The sequence below is a fragment of the Protopterus annectens genome, chromosome 1.part2, assembly GCF_019279795.1.
Source record: "Protopterus annectens isolate FY-2018-M chromosome 1.part2, PAN1.0, whole genome shotgun sequence".
NCBI classification, from domain to species: Eukaryota; Metazoa; Chordata; order Ceratodontiformes; family Protopteridae; genus Protopterus; species Protopterus annectens.
This window is the reverse complement of record NC_056727.1, coordinates 1,242,450,377-1,242,469,376: the sequence shown is the minus strand read 5'-3', so window position 1 is coordinate 1,242,469,376 and position 19,000 is coordinate 1,242,450,377. Positions and strand designations below refer to the sequence as shown.

At 43.2% G+C, this 19,000-nt stretch overlaps 1 protein-coding gene across 1 annotated transcript in view; it reads left to right on the top strand.

Annotated features, from left to right (window-relative positions):
• Positions 1–5,529, top strand: part of SELENON (selenoprotein N) — an 805,209-nt gene extending 799,680 nt beyond the window's left edge. The window contains exon 12 of the mRNA XM_044060119.1: positions 1,219–5,529. Coding sequence (XP_043916054.1) covers positions 1,219–1,389 — 171 coding nt within the window. The 3' untranslated portion in view covers positions 1,390–5,529. The remainder of the gene's footprint in view (positions 1–1,218) is intronic.
• Positions 5,530–19,000: the final 13,471 nt, after the last annotated feature.

Here is a 19,000-nt window from a genome sequence, read left to right as displayed (position 1 = left end):
CAGGGAAAGGGTTTTTGGTACTTGAGAAGCATTAGTAACCCCTATTGAAGAATTTTGTGTGTGTTTCCTTGCAAATAATCTTAGTCAAGTTTCAGTTACTGTGGGTAAAGTTTCGCTGGAAGGCAATGGAGACTGTGTAATCTTGGAAAGTTTGTGATTATAACTCTGATCTGTAGTGTAGAGTTTATTGAGGTGTGTCAGGTGCTGGCTATTACGTGAGGTAGCAATGCACATTGACTGTGTACTCATAAGGCCAGTCACCCCTCACTTACAAATTGGCAGTAGTGCAGGTCATGAGACCATATTCTATATCTATCATATGCAGTCTGTTGTCTTTCATTTTTAAATATGCTGCTCCATGTTGAAAGAATAATAATCTACTCAGTGTAACCTGTATGCATATTCCTTCTTTCCTTCTGCATCTTTTGTTAAGGTGAAAGGCTTTTTTTTAGTGCGGACACTTTGCATTTAGTCTCAATATATTATTGTTGTGACACTTACAGAATGTTAGTAACACTGTAGTCACAGCCACACCACAGCAATAGTATAATTTACTCACCTTTCAGACATTGCAAGTGCTAGTTGTATGCTATGTGTGCATATTTGAAAAGTGACTTCCAGTTTTTGTCTTCTTTTGGTTTTGATGTGATAGTAGGTTGGTGTGTATGGAGTTAGTATCTAGGATAAGTGAATCTGAACATCTTCCATCTTGTGTTAGTCAGATGTGTAAAGTTGTTTCAACAGAATACTTCTCAGTAACTGTTTTAATAAGTGATTGGCTTTTTGTACTTTGAATCATTTTCTTTTGGACTCAGTTTGTTAATTTGGTGTTTGAAGTCAACACTGTTAGCAAATATGAAAACAGATGGCAATGGCATATAGTGAGTGTGGAGGAGCAAAGAGCATGAAAGAGGCAGGCAGTATGGAAGAAGGGAAAAAAAACTACATTTGAATGAAAACAGTGTAAAAACTTTCACTAAACATACTGTACTGTGGAGCATGATATAACTAAAAAGTCCAAATCACAGTACTTTAAGTATATTTTTGTGATTTGATGGCAGTGCAGGCCACCATACCTTTGTGCACTTTTGACAGCACATTGTCAGGATGTATAAATATGTATAAAGAAGCTTTATGTGTGATTTTAGTCCAGTCGTCTGAAATTATGACATGGCTGAGTAAACTGTAGTCACAGAACTGTTTTTCTTTCTTTCTTAGGTGCACCATATTAATGCAAATGACTTTCTGGATATTACTTCTGTCAAGCCAGAAGAGGTTGAAGGCAGCAGTTTTAGCTTTTACATCAGTTCTGAGGATCCAGCTACCATGACCTACTTGAAATTTTTAAAACAAGGGCTGGAAAATGCTGCACATTATTTTCAGTCCTAACTACTGATCATTTGAGTAGGGGTGATATTTGACCATCATAGTGGAATTCAGAGTGCTGTGACATGGAAGTGAGTCATATTTGTATTTTCCTGTATAAGGACACAGTTCTTAATGCAAGTCCAGATGTTTTTATGCAGTATGCTGCAGATTAGTTTCTGCTTAACTGAAAGAAAACAGTGAAGAAACATGGAACCTTTCTCTGTTTTGACAGTGCAAATGGATTGTGCAGGTTTTTGTAGCGTTTGAAGAGGTCTTTCACTCATATTGGGTCAAATCTGCAACAGAGCTCATCTTCAGGGAGAGAATGTATACTTGGCCAAGCAATGGCCATCACCCATACAGTTGAATGACTGAGTAAACCTACAGTTTCTTAAGTATATGGGAAAAGTTACCTTCAAATAATACTCCCTTCTGTTCAGGTACTAGTAGTGTTTTGCCGTTCTTGGCATATTATGCACTAGCCCATTTCTGCGTGACATATTCTCCTGAGGCAAAAATGATTGTCTGCTGAGGTATGAAATATTTCGATGGTTGTTCAGCCTGTCAAGCTACTTTATTATCCAAAGAGTTTATTAAGACTTTAATAACAGTAAAGCCAAGAAAAAATCTGTTATGTTTTTAAATCCTGATAAGTTTTTCTACCAATTTACTGAAGAGAGAGAGGCCTGACATTTGGAATCGGATATGCTGCAAGTGTGGATTGAGAACTCTCAAATAGTGTTCATGCAGTTATTTTCTCTTACATGTTTTATCCTTTTTAGGGACATGGGGAGACTAAACTAGGTTGTCCCTTCCTGGTCTTGAGCTATGCATTTGGAATCCCTTACTCATTTTTTCATATCCTTTTACCTGACTTGTGTGCCATTATCAAGCATCAGCCATCTGCTGTCACACATCAATCCCCTGTTACTTCTTTTGGTACCAGACTCTTTCCAGTTTCATCTTTGGTACTGGAGTGATAGCTAAGCAATGGGTTGGGTCATAATCCAAATAGCCTTGCATGGGAGATGCTGTTTTCTCCCTCATCCTGCATGTATTCCTTGTGGCTACTGTCCCATCTGCCATTGCCATAATATGGCTTGTGGTACTGGATCTTTCCACATGCATGCCTCCATTCACGTACCACCTGGCTACAATGCATATATTGCTTAGTGATCCAAGTGTGAGTCACCAGTGTGATGGGTCAAGCAGCCTCTCTCCTAGGGATGGGTGAGTCAATGTTAGCCATTCATTTCCACCAACTCCAGCCGGCTCATCCAAGTTGTTAGGTCATTATTTGGTATTCAGGGTTCTATCCCTCTGTACCATGAAGGTGGCACTATAAATGCTCATTTTGAGACTTATGGCTTTATGGTTAGTCTTACAGAATTGCTCTTAAATCAGTTTGTTTTAAACATTTTTCTAAAGAAATTCTAGCTTAAAAAATGTATGCATCAGTGTTTGCACTTGCTGTCACTAATCATCATTTGCAGAGGAAAGGATCACATTTCAGTGACAGCTAAAATACTGTGCCTGATATCCATACATGAGATGCATTTGCTGCTTGTGTTCTGTGTAAACGTTTTGATTGCAAAACAGAAGCTGATCAGCATCAACTTGTAATATGGGCTTCGCCTGCCAACAGGAAGTTGCATTTAGTAAAGAGGATTGTTGTTGACAGAGCACCAGTTGTTTATTGTGCCCAGGGAAAATGCTCCCTTACAAGGGAACATATCCATGATCCAGACTGCAACAGTACTGTGAATCTTAGCTCAAACTGTCAGAATTAAAATTTACATAGCATTTAGTTTATATCCTTAACAATAAAGTCTCTTTTGCCATATTTCAAGGTTTCAGAAAATCCTGATCCAGAATCTAGATTTAATACCTAAACTCAAGGCTTCAAGAAGGCCTGTAAGATCATTTCACTCCCTAGACTTTCCCTATGCTAATTTTCTCAGGAGTTCAAAACCAAGCTGTCAAGTCATGTCTCAGAGCAAATCATACTCATTTCTGTTACTGTTTGGTGTCCCAAGTCCTGTTTTGGCATATTATTTTATCTTGTTTTTTTTTATCATTTAGCTGTCTGCAGGGCTGCAGAGACTTTCCCCATTGGTGAAAATATGTGGTGTTGAAAAGTATCACTACTAAGCACTGTAGACATGATTACTGTGTTTTTTCAAGGCCAGTCATATCTCAGAATTCAGTCTCACTGAGGTGAAGTATCAAGCCACTGTTTTATTTATTTTATTTTTGTTTAACATTTGTTTACTGGGAAAGTCCAACTGGGACAGAGCCCATTTTCAGCAGAGGCCCCAGGGAGAAATGCTCCCGACACGTCTTTGGAATGTGGGAGGAAACCAGAGCATCCAGAGGAAGCCCACGTGAATGCAGGGAGGAGATGACAACTCAGCACAGAAGACACCCCAGCTAACTAGAGAACCTTATCCTATGAGGCAACAATGCTAACCGCTCCACCACTGCACCACCCTGTTCACTATAAGGACCAAGTTACTTGTGCACTGAAATATCTGTGAACCAGTCTGCTCTACTTCAAGTCTTTTTCAGGGCTGTCTTAGAAGGATGCTACAGGTAGGCAACAGGTGGCAACATTTTTTCCTGGATTTCTCTTGTAATACAAATCTGGGACTCCTGACAGTTTTAACTTTGGTCTGTCATCTAGTGTCACAGCCAGCATCACTGTGGTTGTGTAGCAGCATTTCTTTTGCATGCTTTGCATGTCAACAACTTCTGTTCATGATCAAACATTGAAGATTTCCAGACTGGAAATTTGTGAAAAGAGAGCATGCTTTAGGATCACCGTGAAGATTAGAGTATGATATTACGCACAGCATCTTTTCAGTCCAATCTACCTTTGTCCTTTAAAATGTGAGCCAGTGTCAGGCCAAGGGATGCTGCTGAAAATAAAAATTAGTGCCTATCCAAACATACCACTGTTTAAACAATATCAAAATCAGCAATGGGTGCATTCACTTTGGTAGCAAATACTTCAACACAGAGTAAAGAAATACAAGAAACAGAGAGCACTTAGTAACTCAAGTGTGGAACATGCTTTTTCTTCAGGTATGGGGGAATCTTTGTAGACTTCTAGTTTCAAGTGAGTCATCTCAAGATAATATTTCGGAGGTCACTTCTGTACTTCATATGGTTATCTTTGACTTTTTAAGTGTTTAAAGATAAAGATGCACACCCACTTAAAAACATGTAGCAATGAGCTTAGCCTTCCCACAAAAGGAAAAACAAAAGTGAGAGGCCCAGATGAATTTTGCAGTTGAATCAGTACCAGTGTCAATAATATTCACACTGGCTAAAATTTATAAAATTAAAAAAAAAAATTAAAATTAAAAAAAAAAAATCAGCAGCATCCCTACCATTAGCTATGAATTCAGTAAGACTGCATCATGCCAACTATTCTGCTAAGTAAACTAGAAGATGCTCATATGAGTAGACTTGCGCACACACACACACACACACACACACACACACACACACACACACACACACACACACACACACACACACACTCTCTCTCTCACTCACACATGCACTCAGCACTCATCCAGTGTTAAATATCACCAACTGCACAAGTTCATTTAAAATTGTCTCACTGTTTAACAGATAAAACCTACTTGCAGCTAAGGATAAAATTCACGTGCCTGGGCTAATTATTTAATCACATCCATCCATGCTTACCTTGCTCTGAATCTTGGCTCTACAATTAGAGGAATCAGATAGCCCCCAGTTCAGTCAGTGTTGTTGTGTCTTTCGGCTTTTCTCGGTTAGGGGTCAAAACAGTTGTATCCTGTCACCTTTAAACGGTAGTACTCAGAGTGGTAACACCATAGCTGCCGGTCTATTTCTATGCCTGTTCCCAGACTGGTCTCTTCACAAACAGTGTCACAACTTCTTTTTAGGCGTAGTTCTGTTTGTGTCGACCCTTCCTCAATATCCCTGCTTCTTTCATAGCTCCACCATCTCACGCTGACATGTTGAAGGACAAATACTGAACCTTCCATCTTTTTCTATTGCTGCCCTTACAACACCTATTAAAACAAGCATAGGCTTCTCTCTCAGTCTCTGTATGAAGCACATTTAAAAGCACAGTGACTGCCTAAAAGACTGCTGCATTTTGTCTTCTTTTTTTATAAAGTGGACCTGAAACATTGCAGATTAATGCTGATGTCACACTACCATTCACCTGTAACTTAAAAAAACCCTGAAAAAGACAGCGAACAACACTGGAGCCCAGACAGACATAATGGCTCCACTTTTGTCTTGAAACAAATGCCTCCATCAGTTAACCTGTACATGCCCACCTCTTTGTTATGTTCCTTGGGTCTACAGGTTTTATAGGTGCCTAACATTGGCAGTGCTACTTGGGATGTTATTACAGTCTTGTAAGGGAAGGTGATGCCTTTAATAATGGACCTGTATACACTGTATAATTTCTTCAGTAACTGTACATCTAGTACATCTAGAGTAGTTCAGGTACCATTAATAATGTTGTTGAATGTTTAAGTACAGGGCAACATTGCATCTTTGTGCCCTGCCCCACAGCCGAGGCACTTGTCTGTAAGCCTTAGCAGTCTTGATGTCCTGCTTGGTGAACTTTACATATGTTAACAGAGAACTGATATCAAAATAGAAGAGAGAGAAAGAAAAAGAGAATATATTTTTTGTTTATTTTGGGTGTCTAGTTCTTACTTTAGACTGATGGTAGTCATAGTCCACTGGGGTTACTACTTGGAACAGGTCAGCAAGCTAACCATTGTAACCTTCTTCTTTCTGTCATCTCATTTGACTTTTCTTTTGGAAAGATGTTTGTTTCACTTGCTTATTCTTTTTAAGAGGATAGTATGTCCACAATTAGGGAACCAGAGGACTTAAACTTTACTTCTGATTCACAGACCTCAGCCCACATGTTCCTGCAGCTCTTCATTCATCTGTACTTTAATAATAAGCATTTGTTAACCAGGTATGCCCACTAGACACACAGTCCCTTTTCGGGGGTGGCCTGGGAGTAATGTCTAGATCTGATGCTGTCTGTGTCATTATTGATTACAGAAGGGTCTTGGATCCAACCTCGGATCCGAACCGGCAAAGTAAGTGACAGCTCCTGAGCTCAAGCTCCTCCCCTCCCAAGATCCCTTGTTACCCATGATCCTCAGATCTCGTTTGCTGCAACTTGTGAGTGAATGTGCTCTCTGAAACTCAAGCCTTCATTGAAGATAAGTAGCTCCTTTTTGGGTTTTTATTGGGATTTTTCTGTTCCTTTTTCTATCCTTTGTTTTTAGTAGCTAGTTCTCTCCCCTCTGCTAGCCTTTGGTCGATCCATTAGGATTTCCCAGGTTTCCCGCTTTGTTCCTTAGTGGTAGCTCCCTTCCTTGCTCTCTCTTTCCCTCTCCTCTTTTCCTTTAGGTGAGTGTGTGTACATGTTGGGGGGGTTGTGTGTAGTTAGTATGGCTGACAAACCTTCTGGTTTCAGGCGCTGTGTTTTTTATGGAAGTTGCTGGTCTTCAGTAGTGTTTGTGGTGCTGCTGCTCATGTGGCCTGAAGTTAGCTCCCACCGATATGCATGAGGAGTGCATCTACTGTCTAGGAGAGCCCCATTCAGAGGTTGAATGCGATATCTGTGTGGGATACAACCCCAGGGCTCTCCTAGACCACAGGAATAAGTTGTTGCTAAAAGGACTTGCTAAAGGGGGTCCCCTGGTGTCGGGTTCTCCCTCCAGGAGGAAGCCCCCTTCCTCTCACCACCCTCCTGCAAAAAGGCCGAGGCTCTCATATCCCAGATCTGAGTCCAGCCTCAGGGGCTTCGGCTCCGGGGCTTCAGCTCTGAGAGCCTTTTCCCCCACAGTCGGATCCGAGTCCTCGATGGTCCTCGGATCTGATCAGGTCAAAAAAACAATTTAGATCCATCCGTGTGGTCCTTACTGATCTCGGATCCATCCAGGCAGTTAGAGCCAATGGCTTCCTCGGATCCTGTCATCATTGAGGATGCCCCAGCAACTATTAGGAAGTCAGATCAGAGACAGTCCAGTAGGTCCTCCTCCAGAGACCGCAGACTTTCTGTCTGGTCAGACCATTCCTCCGTTTCTTCCAGGTCCACCCGAAGTTTACTCCTGTCAGACATGGATCAGATGACGAGGAGCTTCCTCAAAGCCCAACTGGAACTTAGCTTGTTACCGCCCCCTAGCCACTTGCTGAGGGGCTCTTCACCTTCATTAGAACTCTTGTCCCCTCGTCTGACTCATGCATGTTAGGTGCCCCAGGTTCAGAGCATTCCCAGGGTGAGGCCATCTGTGTCAAGTAGTGTTGCAAGTCCCACACCTCCTGGGTCCCTGGCAAGTTCAGTGCCAGTGCCCTTGAAGCTGGCTATGGCTCTGGCCTGAGAGGTCCACGGGGGCCACTGCAGTCAGGGTGTCTAGGACTGTTCCCTTCCCTTGGGAGCATCTGATTTGGATAGCTCGGGACTGATATTGTTCGTGGATGTCAGTGCTTTGTCAGGGTCCCCCCTACCGCCCCATTCAGCCTTACACAGAGGGGATGAGGGTGGGACCTCCTCCAGTCCGTCGGCCTTCTGGCAATAGAGGACCATCTCCCAATAGTCAGCAGCCTCTACCTCAGCTGTGGATGCCCCTGCCTTGTTCTGCTTTGGGTGGCAAGTCCTTATCATCCATTCTGGGTTAGCCCTCCTGTGAGCGCCTTCAGAAGGGCATTATCACCATCGGGGTATGCTCCTGTTCCAAGTCCTCCCCAGAGCCCACAGTGGAGGAGCCTCATCGGAGGATGTGCAAGAGGAGGCACTTGGACTCCCCTCGAGAGTCCCTCACTGACAGAGATTTCAAGGAAGGGGATGTGTCCGCAGACTTCTGTCCGGGAAGGTGTCCTTTGGGGGACTGCCTCAAGATTCTAAAAGAACAGGGTGGTTGGTCTTCTCCCACCCCATCTTCGGAGGAATCCGTGTTCTTGAAGGTCTCCGAGATGGGCCCATCTACCTCCTAAGTGTCTCCCCCTTGAGATGAGCTTGTCCAGCTTATTTCCAGCAGGCTGTGGAAGAAGCTGGATACAGTAGAACCAGTCCCCAAGAGAGCAGACAAATTCTTGAGTCCACCTAAGAATAAAACCTTTTGGAGCAATGGTGTCCCAGTTGATGCCATTGTGGTTGCCACAGCCACTAAAAAGGAGCTCACGGAACAGAGCTCTATGCTCCATCCCTCGAATAGAGTAGCAGGTGATTGACCATTTTGGGAAGAGCATGTATGCCTCAGCTACTTTCGGACTGAGGACTACAAATTACATGGCACATTTCACATGGCTGCAAAGGAATGTGGTGTTGAGCTTTCCTCTTTCTTTTCAAAGTTGCTGCCTTCAGAGAGCCTTAAGTAGTCTCTCTGAAGCTTTCTACTCTTACATCCCTTTCTAACGCCTAGATGAGGTTGATCTGTAATGCATCTGAGGCCACCTCTCGAGAAGCGGGCACAGCCATTGCTCTCAGGTGCCATGCCTGGCTTTGCCTTTACAGGTTTGCTGATAACTTCAAGGCATCCTTTACCAATGTCCCTTTTGACGGATCTACTTTGTTTGGTTCTTCTGTCAAGGAAACCTTGAACCACAGTGAGCAGGAGGGAAAGACTTTTTCCGCAGTTGGGATCATGTTTTTGACTCCCCAGCGTTCCTTCTCCAAGACTCAGCAGGGTAGTAAGAAGCTGTAGTTCCACAGGACTCAGTCTTTCTTCCATGATGCTCCTCAGAAATCATCTTCTTCCAGCCAGGGAAGGGGATTTGATAACAGACCCCGCCCTAGAGGCAGAGGTTGTCTGCAAAATCAAGGCTCCCAAGAACCCTTCTCGGAGAAGACCCCACAGCGGTTCTGAAGCGCTACCCAACTGTCCTGTCCTGGAGGCAGTTGGTGGCCATATCTCCTTGCACCCCCTGGCTTGGGCCACTATTACCTCAGACCAGTGGGTGCTAAGCATTGTGCCCAGGGGACACTTCATATCTTTTGATCAGCCCCCTTCGATTCAAAAATCACTCCCGGACGTTCCACCCCACCAAAGGGAGTTAGCTCTTGCAGAAGTTCAAGACCTTCTTCTAAAAAGAGCCATTCAGTAGGTCCCAACAGGACAATGAGGGTCTGGAACCTACTCTCACTTCTTTTTAATGCCCAAGATAACAGGGGTTCTGGACCTCAACATTTTGAATTTGTCAGTCAAGAAGTCGAAGTTCTGGATGGTCACTGTTAAGTCCATTCTCCCACTTCTGCACAAGGACAATTGGATGTGCTCAGTGTATCTCAAGGATGCATACTATCACATAAAAGTTGACAGACACTCCAGGAGATGCCTGCATTTCCGGCTGGGGGCCAATCACTATCAGTTCCGTGCCCTGCCCTTTGGTCTCACCTCAGCCCCCTCCCCCACCGGGTGTTCAAATGTATGGCAGTGGTAGTAGCCCATCTACAGCTGCAGTGGTACCAGGTCTTTCTGTACCTGGACGATTGGCTGCTCACAGCTCCCACAAGGCATCAACTCGTTCGAGCCACAAATTACACTCTCGGCCTCTTTTGAGACCTGGGCATCACAGTCAACCTGCCCAAATCTCATCTTGCTCCATGCCAAAGGTTGGAATTTATAGGGTTTCTTCTGGACATGGTGTCGGAGATTGCAGCTCTTTCCCCACACAAGGAAGATGCAATTCAGGAACAAGTACACCTTCTTCTGGAGCGGGAGAGCGTTCCTGCCCACTTGATCCTATAAGCCCTCGGTTCCATGGCAGCAGCAATTCAGTTGGTTCCCCTCACCAGGTATCGCATGTGAGTTCTTCAGTGGACCTTTGTGGTGCAGTGGTCGGCTCATCTCCATCCTATGTCTATGGCAGTCAGGATATCTCAGGTTTGCCAGTGTCAGTTAGCATGGTGGATCCAGTCCGAAGACTTTCTACTAGGGAGACCCTTTTGTCTCCCCCAGTCCCAGACTACAGTGACCATGGACACCTCCCTATTGGGGTTGGGTGGGCATTTTCAGGAAGGACGGTCCAAGGCACATGGTCCCCATTGGAGATCAAGTTGCACATCAATATCCTAGTAATAAGAGCAGTCCTCCTCTCATTGCAAGCCTTCCAGGACTATCTCCCTTTCAGGACTGTGGCAGTTCAGACAACATGGCAGTAGTCTGGTACATCAACAAACAGGGGAACGCAGTTGTATCCTCTGTGCAGAGAGGCCATGAGGGTGTGGGAATGGGCAATGTCCTCTTTCTTCTTGCAAGCATATTCCTGATGATTCCAATGTGGTGGCAGACAGGCTCAGCCAGTCTATCCTGAGCCCCCATGAGTGGTCCCTGAACCAGTCAGTGATGAATCAGATTTTCGACTGTTGGGGTCACCCTTTCTGCAATCTGTTTGCCTCCCCGATTAATCACAAATGCAGCAAATACTTTGCCCTGATCCCCCCACAAGCAGAGTCACCCAGGGACCCTCTGGTCCATGATTAACTGCCAGGCCTTCTGTACGCCTACCCTCCAACTCCTGTCATTCCCAAAGTCTTACAGAAAGCATGTCACTTGAAGTCTCATCTTATCCTCATTGCCCCCTTCTGGCCTCATCAAGCATGATTTTCCCTCCTTTGGTTTCATCTGAGATATCCACATTGGATATTAGATCCAGTCTAGGCTCTCATTTCCCATCCCTGGGGGCATCCTCTTCCCAATCTTCAATCCCTTTAGCTGACAGCCTGGTACCTCCAGTTTCAATGATTATCAGCCAGCTTAATTTGCCTACTCCAGTGAAGAACATTATCTTAGCCTCCCAAAAGCCTTCTACCAAAAAGGTTTTTGCCAGGAAATGGAAGAGATTCTCTTTGTGGGCTCGTCAGCATAACATAGATCCATTTTCAGCTTCTACTTCTGACATTTTGTTGTTCCTTTCCTCTCTGTTTCAACAAGTGACTAGCTTCTCGATGATTAAACTTCAGTTGGTGGCTAAATCCAGCTTTCACTTAAGCGAAAGCCCCATGTTTTCTTATAGGCTGTGCAAGGCCTTTCTTAAGGGAGTTTTTTTCCTCAGGCCTCCTTTCAAAGATCCATCTCCTCCTTGGGATATTACCTTGGTGTTGCAGTCCCTGACACAACCTCCTTTTGTGCCTGCGGCTAAGTGTGACATTAAGTATCTGTCTTGGAAGATGTCATTTTTGGTGGCTATTACCTTGGCTAAGAGGGTTTCTGAATTGCAGGCTCTTTGCATCAAAGCCCCTTTCATGGTTTTTCACAAGGACAGGGTATCTCTCAGAGCCAATCCTTCTTTCATTTCTAAAGTAGCCTCAGAGGCTAATCTTAATCTGTCAATTCAATTACCCGTCTTTTCTCCCAATTTTTCAAACAAAGAAGAGTCCGCACTGCATTGCATGGTTGTTCATAGGCAGCTTGTCAGATCAACTTTTCATGGCATTCTCTCAGGCCAGTAAAGGTCAGGCCATTTCCAAGGTTTCCATTTCTCATTGGATCGCTTGTTGCATAGCTCACATTTATGAAAGCCTTCTGCCTTTCTCAGCTAATTTAATAGGACGGTTCTAGATTCCATTTTAACAAGAATCTTGGTCAAATTTTAAGATACAGTCCAACCTGAACTATAGACAGTACACAGGTTCCATTCCAGCTTGTGATTGGTATGCATTTTGCTGTGCTGTTTTAACATAGTGGATGGTTGTATCACATCTGTATTATTGATCAGACTCCACATGATCATATTCAAGTTGGCTTATTAAATTCAGTTTGTGAGATAAATATCGCAGGTCTTGCAAGGCAGAGGCAGTTCACCTGTTTTCTTCAAGAGACAGCCATAGACAGCCTTAGTCCATTAGTTTATGCCTCCTCTGCTTTCACACCAGGTAAGAGAGCTGTGAGAGTGCCCAGAAGCCTGTTCAGTAATCTTCATTCATTTTAAGTGGTTCAGGAAAGTCTTCTGACCTGTTTCATTTGTAACCACCATCCTTTTGCCTGTTATTAGTAACATTTTAAATTTTCATGGGATTGTTGTGCTTGCTTGGCTGAATTTTCATAATTCCCTAAAAGCTGTATGGCTGTGCAAGACATTGGGTGGCTGTAGATATTTTCCATGATACTCTGTAGGCCTGTGTGAGCATGGAGTGAGGTACATTTTCCTGCTGATGCAAAACATGCTGAAGGGATAGGTTCCTGACCCAGAGACTCCCCAGACTCTGGAATAGACTGCCCATACATGTCAAGCAGAGTGCCTCTTTGGCCCTCTTGAAATGGAACCTTGATGATTGGATGTGAGAAAGGAAATTCACCCCGGAGATCACGTCAGACAGGGGTCCAGGGAAGTAAATAGTGTGGGAAGAAATAGCCAGGGAATTGTTATGGCTAGGCTTGTATAGGCCCTAAGGCCGATAGCCTAGTACCAACCTATGAACCTATGGTTAGCCTAGTACACGTTTTTGTTGATATGTAGTTCAACATGTATAAATGCAATAGGCAGTGTCTGACTTAGAGAGTTCATTCACACACATGTATATGATTCCAAAGTCAGAGTCGCATTTAAATGTGAACATACTATGCAAACTGTGCACATCCATTTTGTTTTTTTTTTTGGCAAGAGGACTTTTCTTATATATATATATATATATATATATATATATATATATATATATATATATATATATATATATATATACACACATGCATATACATAATTGTAAGCTGCTGACTGCAGACACAAACTGAACAATGTTTTATACTTTTGTACTTAAAATGTATTTTGTTTAAAAGCTGGAGTACTTGAGGGATTGGTTGAAGGTAAGTGGGCTAAAGCTTCCTCTTTTGCATTTTTGTTCCTTGATGAAGGCCTAGCCTCAAAGTTATTTAATGCACTGGGTTAGATCTGATGTTAGAGCAAAATCAATTAAAAGAGGAAGTGGTCAGTGCCACACCCTTCTCTATATCACATCTGTGCACATCTGTTACTTTGTTTCAATTTGCCCAAATAAATTCTCAAGTTTGGGAGATACATCTTTGTTGTGCATTTTTTTTCAATCCTTCTATGGAGGCCCTAGGAGAAAAGATCAATTTACTTTAGTGTATGTGATGAACCATATAAATACAGTGTGAAGCTTGTAACAACAAACAGACATATCTGTCTACTAAACATACACCCACATACATATGGATACATACATTCATACGTATATATAATATATGGATCAAAAGCCCATGTACTTGAACATTATTTTTGCCAGATGGAAATAAAGAAAACTGAAATTCTGAGCAGTGCAGTTTTCCCAGGGCGTGTCCATTTTGGGGGAATGTCCCCTTTTCCCCCCTGTAGTGCGATCCCAGAGTTGGTATGTATAGTTGGGAGGTGGGAGCACAGCCCCCCACCTATATAGGTTTCAGATACTACAGTGTGTTTTCATGAAATTTTGGGCAAATGTTTACTTGCCCTGTGAAAAACTGTGGAGTTCGGGATTTCAGTTTTCATTATTTTCGAATTGCAAAAATAACGTTTGAGTATATGGGCTTTCAAGCATGCAAAGTAGATCCGTAATATATATATATATATATATATATATATATATATATATATATATATATATATATATATATATATATATATATATATATATATATATAAATACACGGTTGTGTGTGTGTGCATCTTTGTGTGTGGGGGTAGTATTATACTCAGTGTAACACATAGTTGACTATCTCATTTAACTGTTGCATGAAAGCACACTTAATCGTTTGTGAACTTTGGGTTTAAGCCTAGGTTTACTAGCTGCATAGAGCATAAGTTATTGAATCCACAAGACTCATCACTGCATTTCCCTAGTCATTTTCAGACAAAACCTTTGGCATGACCCCTGTGGAGACCACCATTACTTTGACTTTAAGCACATCTTTTCAGATTTAAATCACTACACTTAATCATTTGTGAACTTTGGCTTTAAGCCTAGGTTTACTAGCTGCATAGAGCATAAGTTCTTGACTCCACAAGACTCATCACTGCATTTCCCTAGTCATTTTCAGACAAGACCTTTGGCATGACCCCTGTGTAGACCACCATGACTTTGACTTTAAGCACATCTTCCAAAACTTAAACCACTTGGTGAGTTCAGATGTCTCTCTGATGACCCCTGCAGCCAATATCTGTTTTCTTCTTGGCACAGGAGATGATGGTGTCCATTCACAATGACTTCCAAGAGGAGGTTCGTAGAGACTAGGTTGAGGATCCTATCATTCACCCATGTATCGGGGCTTCTCAGACTGCCACAGCTGAAATTAGTGTCCTCATCCCAACCCAACCCAGGTCTTGTCCAAGGACCTATTCCAGCTGGCTCAGGACTTTATGAGCTTTCTTAAAGCCAAGCAGCTACCTCTGAAAATCCAAGTGGTGCCAGGTGTTTCTTCTAAAAAAAGAAGAATTGAGTCTTTGTTACTGGCATATATGAGGATTTGGTTACAGCAGATTCATATGTGATTGAGCTGACCTGTTAAGACCAGACATCCTTCCTCTTTTTGTGAATCATACACCAAGTGCACCCTGTCTTCAGCTTCACCTTCAGGGGATCTCTCATTTGCAGACATCCTTCATAAAATAAGCAAGAATCCAAGTGGGATGTTAAGGAGTACTCCTGAGAACCGGATGAGGTAAAGAACATTCATGGGTCTGCCAGAGTCAAAACCAGGTGTGCCTTTAGTCATAGATATCATGGAAGATGCGTTCTTCTCTGCATCTCTGAAGCCAGATTCCTTTCCCCCTATTCCAAAGAAACCTGAACATTTTTACTGTGTCCAGGATACCCCAAGTCCCTTTACAGGCAGATGGGATCAATGATATGTACCTGAAGCAAATGACTGCCTTTGCAATCTTTCCTTCCATGTGGCAAGGCACTTGAAAAAGTGTGGGTTTAATACACTGGATGCATCATGCAGAACAACAGCTGCATGGTCAGTGATTTAGAAACTCCCTGCCTGAGGAAACTGCCCCTGCCAGATCATGGGAAGTGGTAGCTTCTTAATGTCCCCTAGACAACAACCCTCTCTTCAGACCCACTGCTTAGAAGGTATTTGAGAGAGTAGAGGAAAAGGAAAAGTGCATAGTCAGTCCCACAAGTTTTCATTTCCAACCATCAAGATTCATCAAGAATTAACATTGAAAATGTTTTTCCCTCTTCCCCAAGCAGGAGAAGGTCATATCGCACAAAGGAAGAAGCTAAGATACATGAAAAATGGCAAGCAAAGCATAAGGACAGGCCTGGGGGCTGTTAACACCATGAGTCCCAGAGGGAACACCTACACTTAAGTCAGATGTGTCCTTCTCCCCCAAAATCCCACCTTAACCCTCCTTATATCTAAACCTGAGCAGCTGTCACTATACCTCATTACATATAGGGGCTGCTTGGGTCTGTTTCTAGAGGAGTGGGAAAAGATAACCCAGGACAAATGGATCCTAAACATTCTGGAAAAGGATTGCAAATTGCAATTCCTAAGGTGACAAATGTTTGTAGGTACACCTTCTCTTCCAAGGAAACATATTATTTCCACCTTTGCTAGAGGACCTGCTAGGACAGGCAGCCTTAGAAAATGTACCAGTAAGGGAGGAGGGCACAGGGTTTTCCTTTAAGATTATTTATGATGTCTAGAAAGAAACGTACTTCCCTCACAAGTCTAAACAAATATTTTATTGTCCCAAAGCTCAAAATGCCTTTTATATTTTGTACTCCCTCAAACCTTCACGGTCAGCTTGGATCTAAAGAATGCGTACCTCCACACAGAAGGTTTCTCATATTCGAAGCATGGGATACCCACTATCCTTTCGCCTTCTTGCCTTTTGCTTTGTCAGCTGTATCCAGGACTTACAAAATGATTGACTCACATTGCCTTTTGCCTGACAAAAGGAATACGCATCCATCCATACCTGTACAGCTGCCTGGTCCAGGCAGATCCAGATGAAGAGAATCAGAAGACTGGGTTTCTCCCTCAACCTCCACAACTTGAATTTGACCACTCCAAGGAAAGTAATAACTTTAAGGCTCTTGCTGGAAATAGAACAGCAGAAATCATTTTCTTCCGTATAGAAGACCCACTTTCATTCCCAGTCCCTTCAAACCCTCTTATCCTGGGTTACATGTCATCTTATATTTTGATGGTGCCTCTAGCAAGGCATCATATGAAAAAATTGCACTAGTACCACAGCAACAGGTCATGTCAACACTCTTACTCTTTGGAGGCCACCCCCCTTTGCCCTTTAAAAAAAAAAGAGAGAGATCAATGATGTAAAAGCCTGATGCATCTTAATCCAGGGGCACCTTTCAGCATGGCCCAGGGATCCAGACCTTCAAAACAGACTGTGACATTGCATGAGTATCTAATGTAAGGAATCAAGGAACCAAGGCATGTAGGACAATAGTGTCAGGAAAAAGCACATAAATGTGAAAGAGATTATAGCTGTAGTACTAGCAGTAAAAGCATTCAGTTAGATTTGTGCAATGAGCCCCTGGAAAATTTTCAGTAGCACAGTGATTTGGTACATCAAGATGCGGGGTGGCATTCACTCTGTCATACTACTAGCACAAGCTTGGGATATAGCACAAGGGTCAGGACTGGCCTTCAGGGCATTTTAGATGTCATTGCAGGAAACTATTTTAGCAGGTCACAGTCAGACCCTCATAAATGTATGCTGAGCAGAGATGTGCTGTTGGCTTGGACCCACAGATGGGGTGTGTCAGGAGTAGATCTTTTTACTTTCCCTGAGAACAGTCAGCTCAAAGTTTTGCTGCAGGGCATCAGATTCGGCAGCCTGTGAAATAGATTCCTTCATTCTGTAGGTGTGTATGTTTGTATGTTTTCTGTTCAATACCTCTGATTCCAAGGTATTGCTGAAGATGCAGTAGGATAGATCAAAAATGCTTCTAGTGGCCCTCTTTTGACCCAAGTGAAACTTGATGTTCTTCGTGTTTCACTGTTGCAGTCATCACCTGTGGGTTATCCCTGCTGTGGTAGCCCTTGGCCGGCCCGAATACCAGAGGCAATGTTTTTTTGTGTCAGATGCTGTCGCTTGCTGACTGACGTCAGATCGTTACTGCTATAAAGCAAGACAATCAATGCCATTACATCAGTCTTTCTTGACGTGGAGCCCATAGCAGAAGCAGTTTGCATATGTGCCGGTCGGTCACTACCAGAGTTTGAATTACAGCTGAAAATATCTAAAGCTAAGTACTCTGTTGGGGATCCTTTTTTCTTGCACTAACCAATATCTGAAAAAGTTAATTGTCTCGCCTGTGGAAAGCAAATCCCACACCGAGACTTCCATTCATAATGCATCACTTGTTTAGGCCCAGATCACGACGTCCCCCGTTCCCGGTTTTGTGCCCTCTTTAACGCGAGAAACATTCATCGTAGAGCTCTTATTGTAGACAGGTATTTTTGTCTTCCGTCTTCGCATTCTGAAATGGCGTTCATCAGCCAACAATCTGTAGACATTCTGAAAAAACGTAAAGATAAGATAGAGACAGACCTCACAAGGCTAAGCCTTCTGATGACTCCACTGCTAAGCAGGTCATCATTTCTCTGGAATTGGGTGAGGCGCCTTCGCAGCCCCTGATGCCAGATCAGATACCTTTGCAGGCCTCTACCAAGACCCTTTCGGAGTCTTGCTTGTATGCTGCAGAAATCGTCTTCGTCTTCCAAGCCTTTTGTTGTCTACCTCTAGCCACCATCGTTCTCCTGCTCCACCACCCCCAAGCTCAAATGCTTAAAATGGCAGAGGATCTTATCTCCCTTGTCAGAGATAGTCAGGCCACAACTTGTAAAAGTAAAAGAGACCCCCTCTCCTTGAATACCGACTAAACTGGATTCTGAGGAGTCTGATTATTCAGATTTTAAAAAGGAACAGCAACCTCTGACTGCTTATGAGGATTCAAATACAGAGGAATCCATTTCTTCTGCCTCCGTACCAGAGGATCTTTCCTTTATCTTTCCTTTGGGGAAACCCTTTACACCCTCAGGGAACATTTCCACTGGGAATCACAGGATTTTCCTCAGTCTAAGAAAAGACTAAGAAAGTTTCTAGACCTGCCCCAACTCAGACCCTTGGCCATCCCCCCTATCTTAGAGGTGGTTGATGATGTCTTCCATGAATCCAGCTTAGCTTCTGACTTCCTCCCACCTTCTCCCAGTAAACCTGACAGGTATTACAGAGTACCGGATTCTCACAAATACCTGCACAGAAATCCTGCTGCCGACCCAGAGGTCATCACACAGGGACCTAAAGGAGTTAAGGCTAGTTCTGCAAAGAATCCTATTCCTTCTGACAAGGATTCCAGAGCTCTGGACAGACGGGGTAAAAAAGTATACACCTCTGCAACCTTAGCCATCAGAGCACTTAGGTGTCAGTTCCACATGTTAAAATATCGACAACACACTTTGGAACTATTAAAGCAAAAGATTTCAACCTTTCCTGATTATGCCACTACGAAAGAGTTAGCAGATTTACTGCACTCTACTTGTCAAGTGGCCAAACACTCATTTCACTGTGGGTATGACACCCTAAAAGCCTCAAGCAGGGCAGCAGTGTCAGTATCTGTTATTAGGAG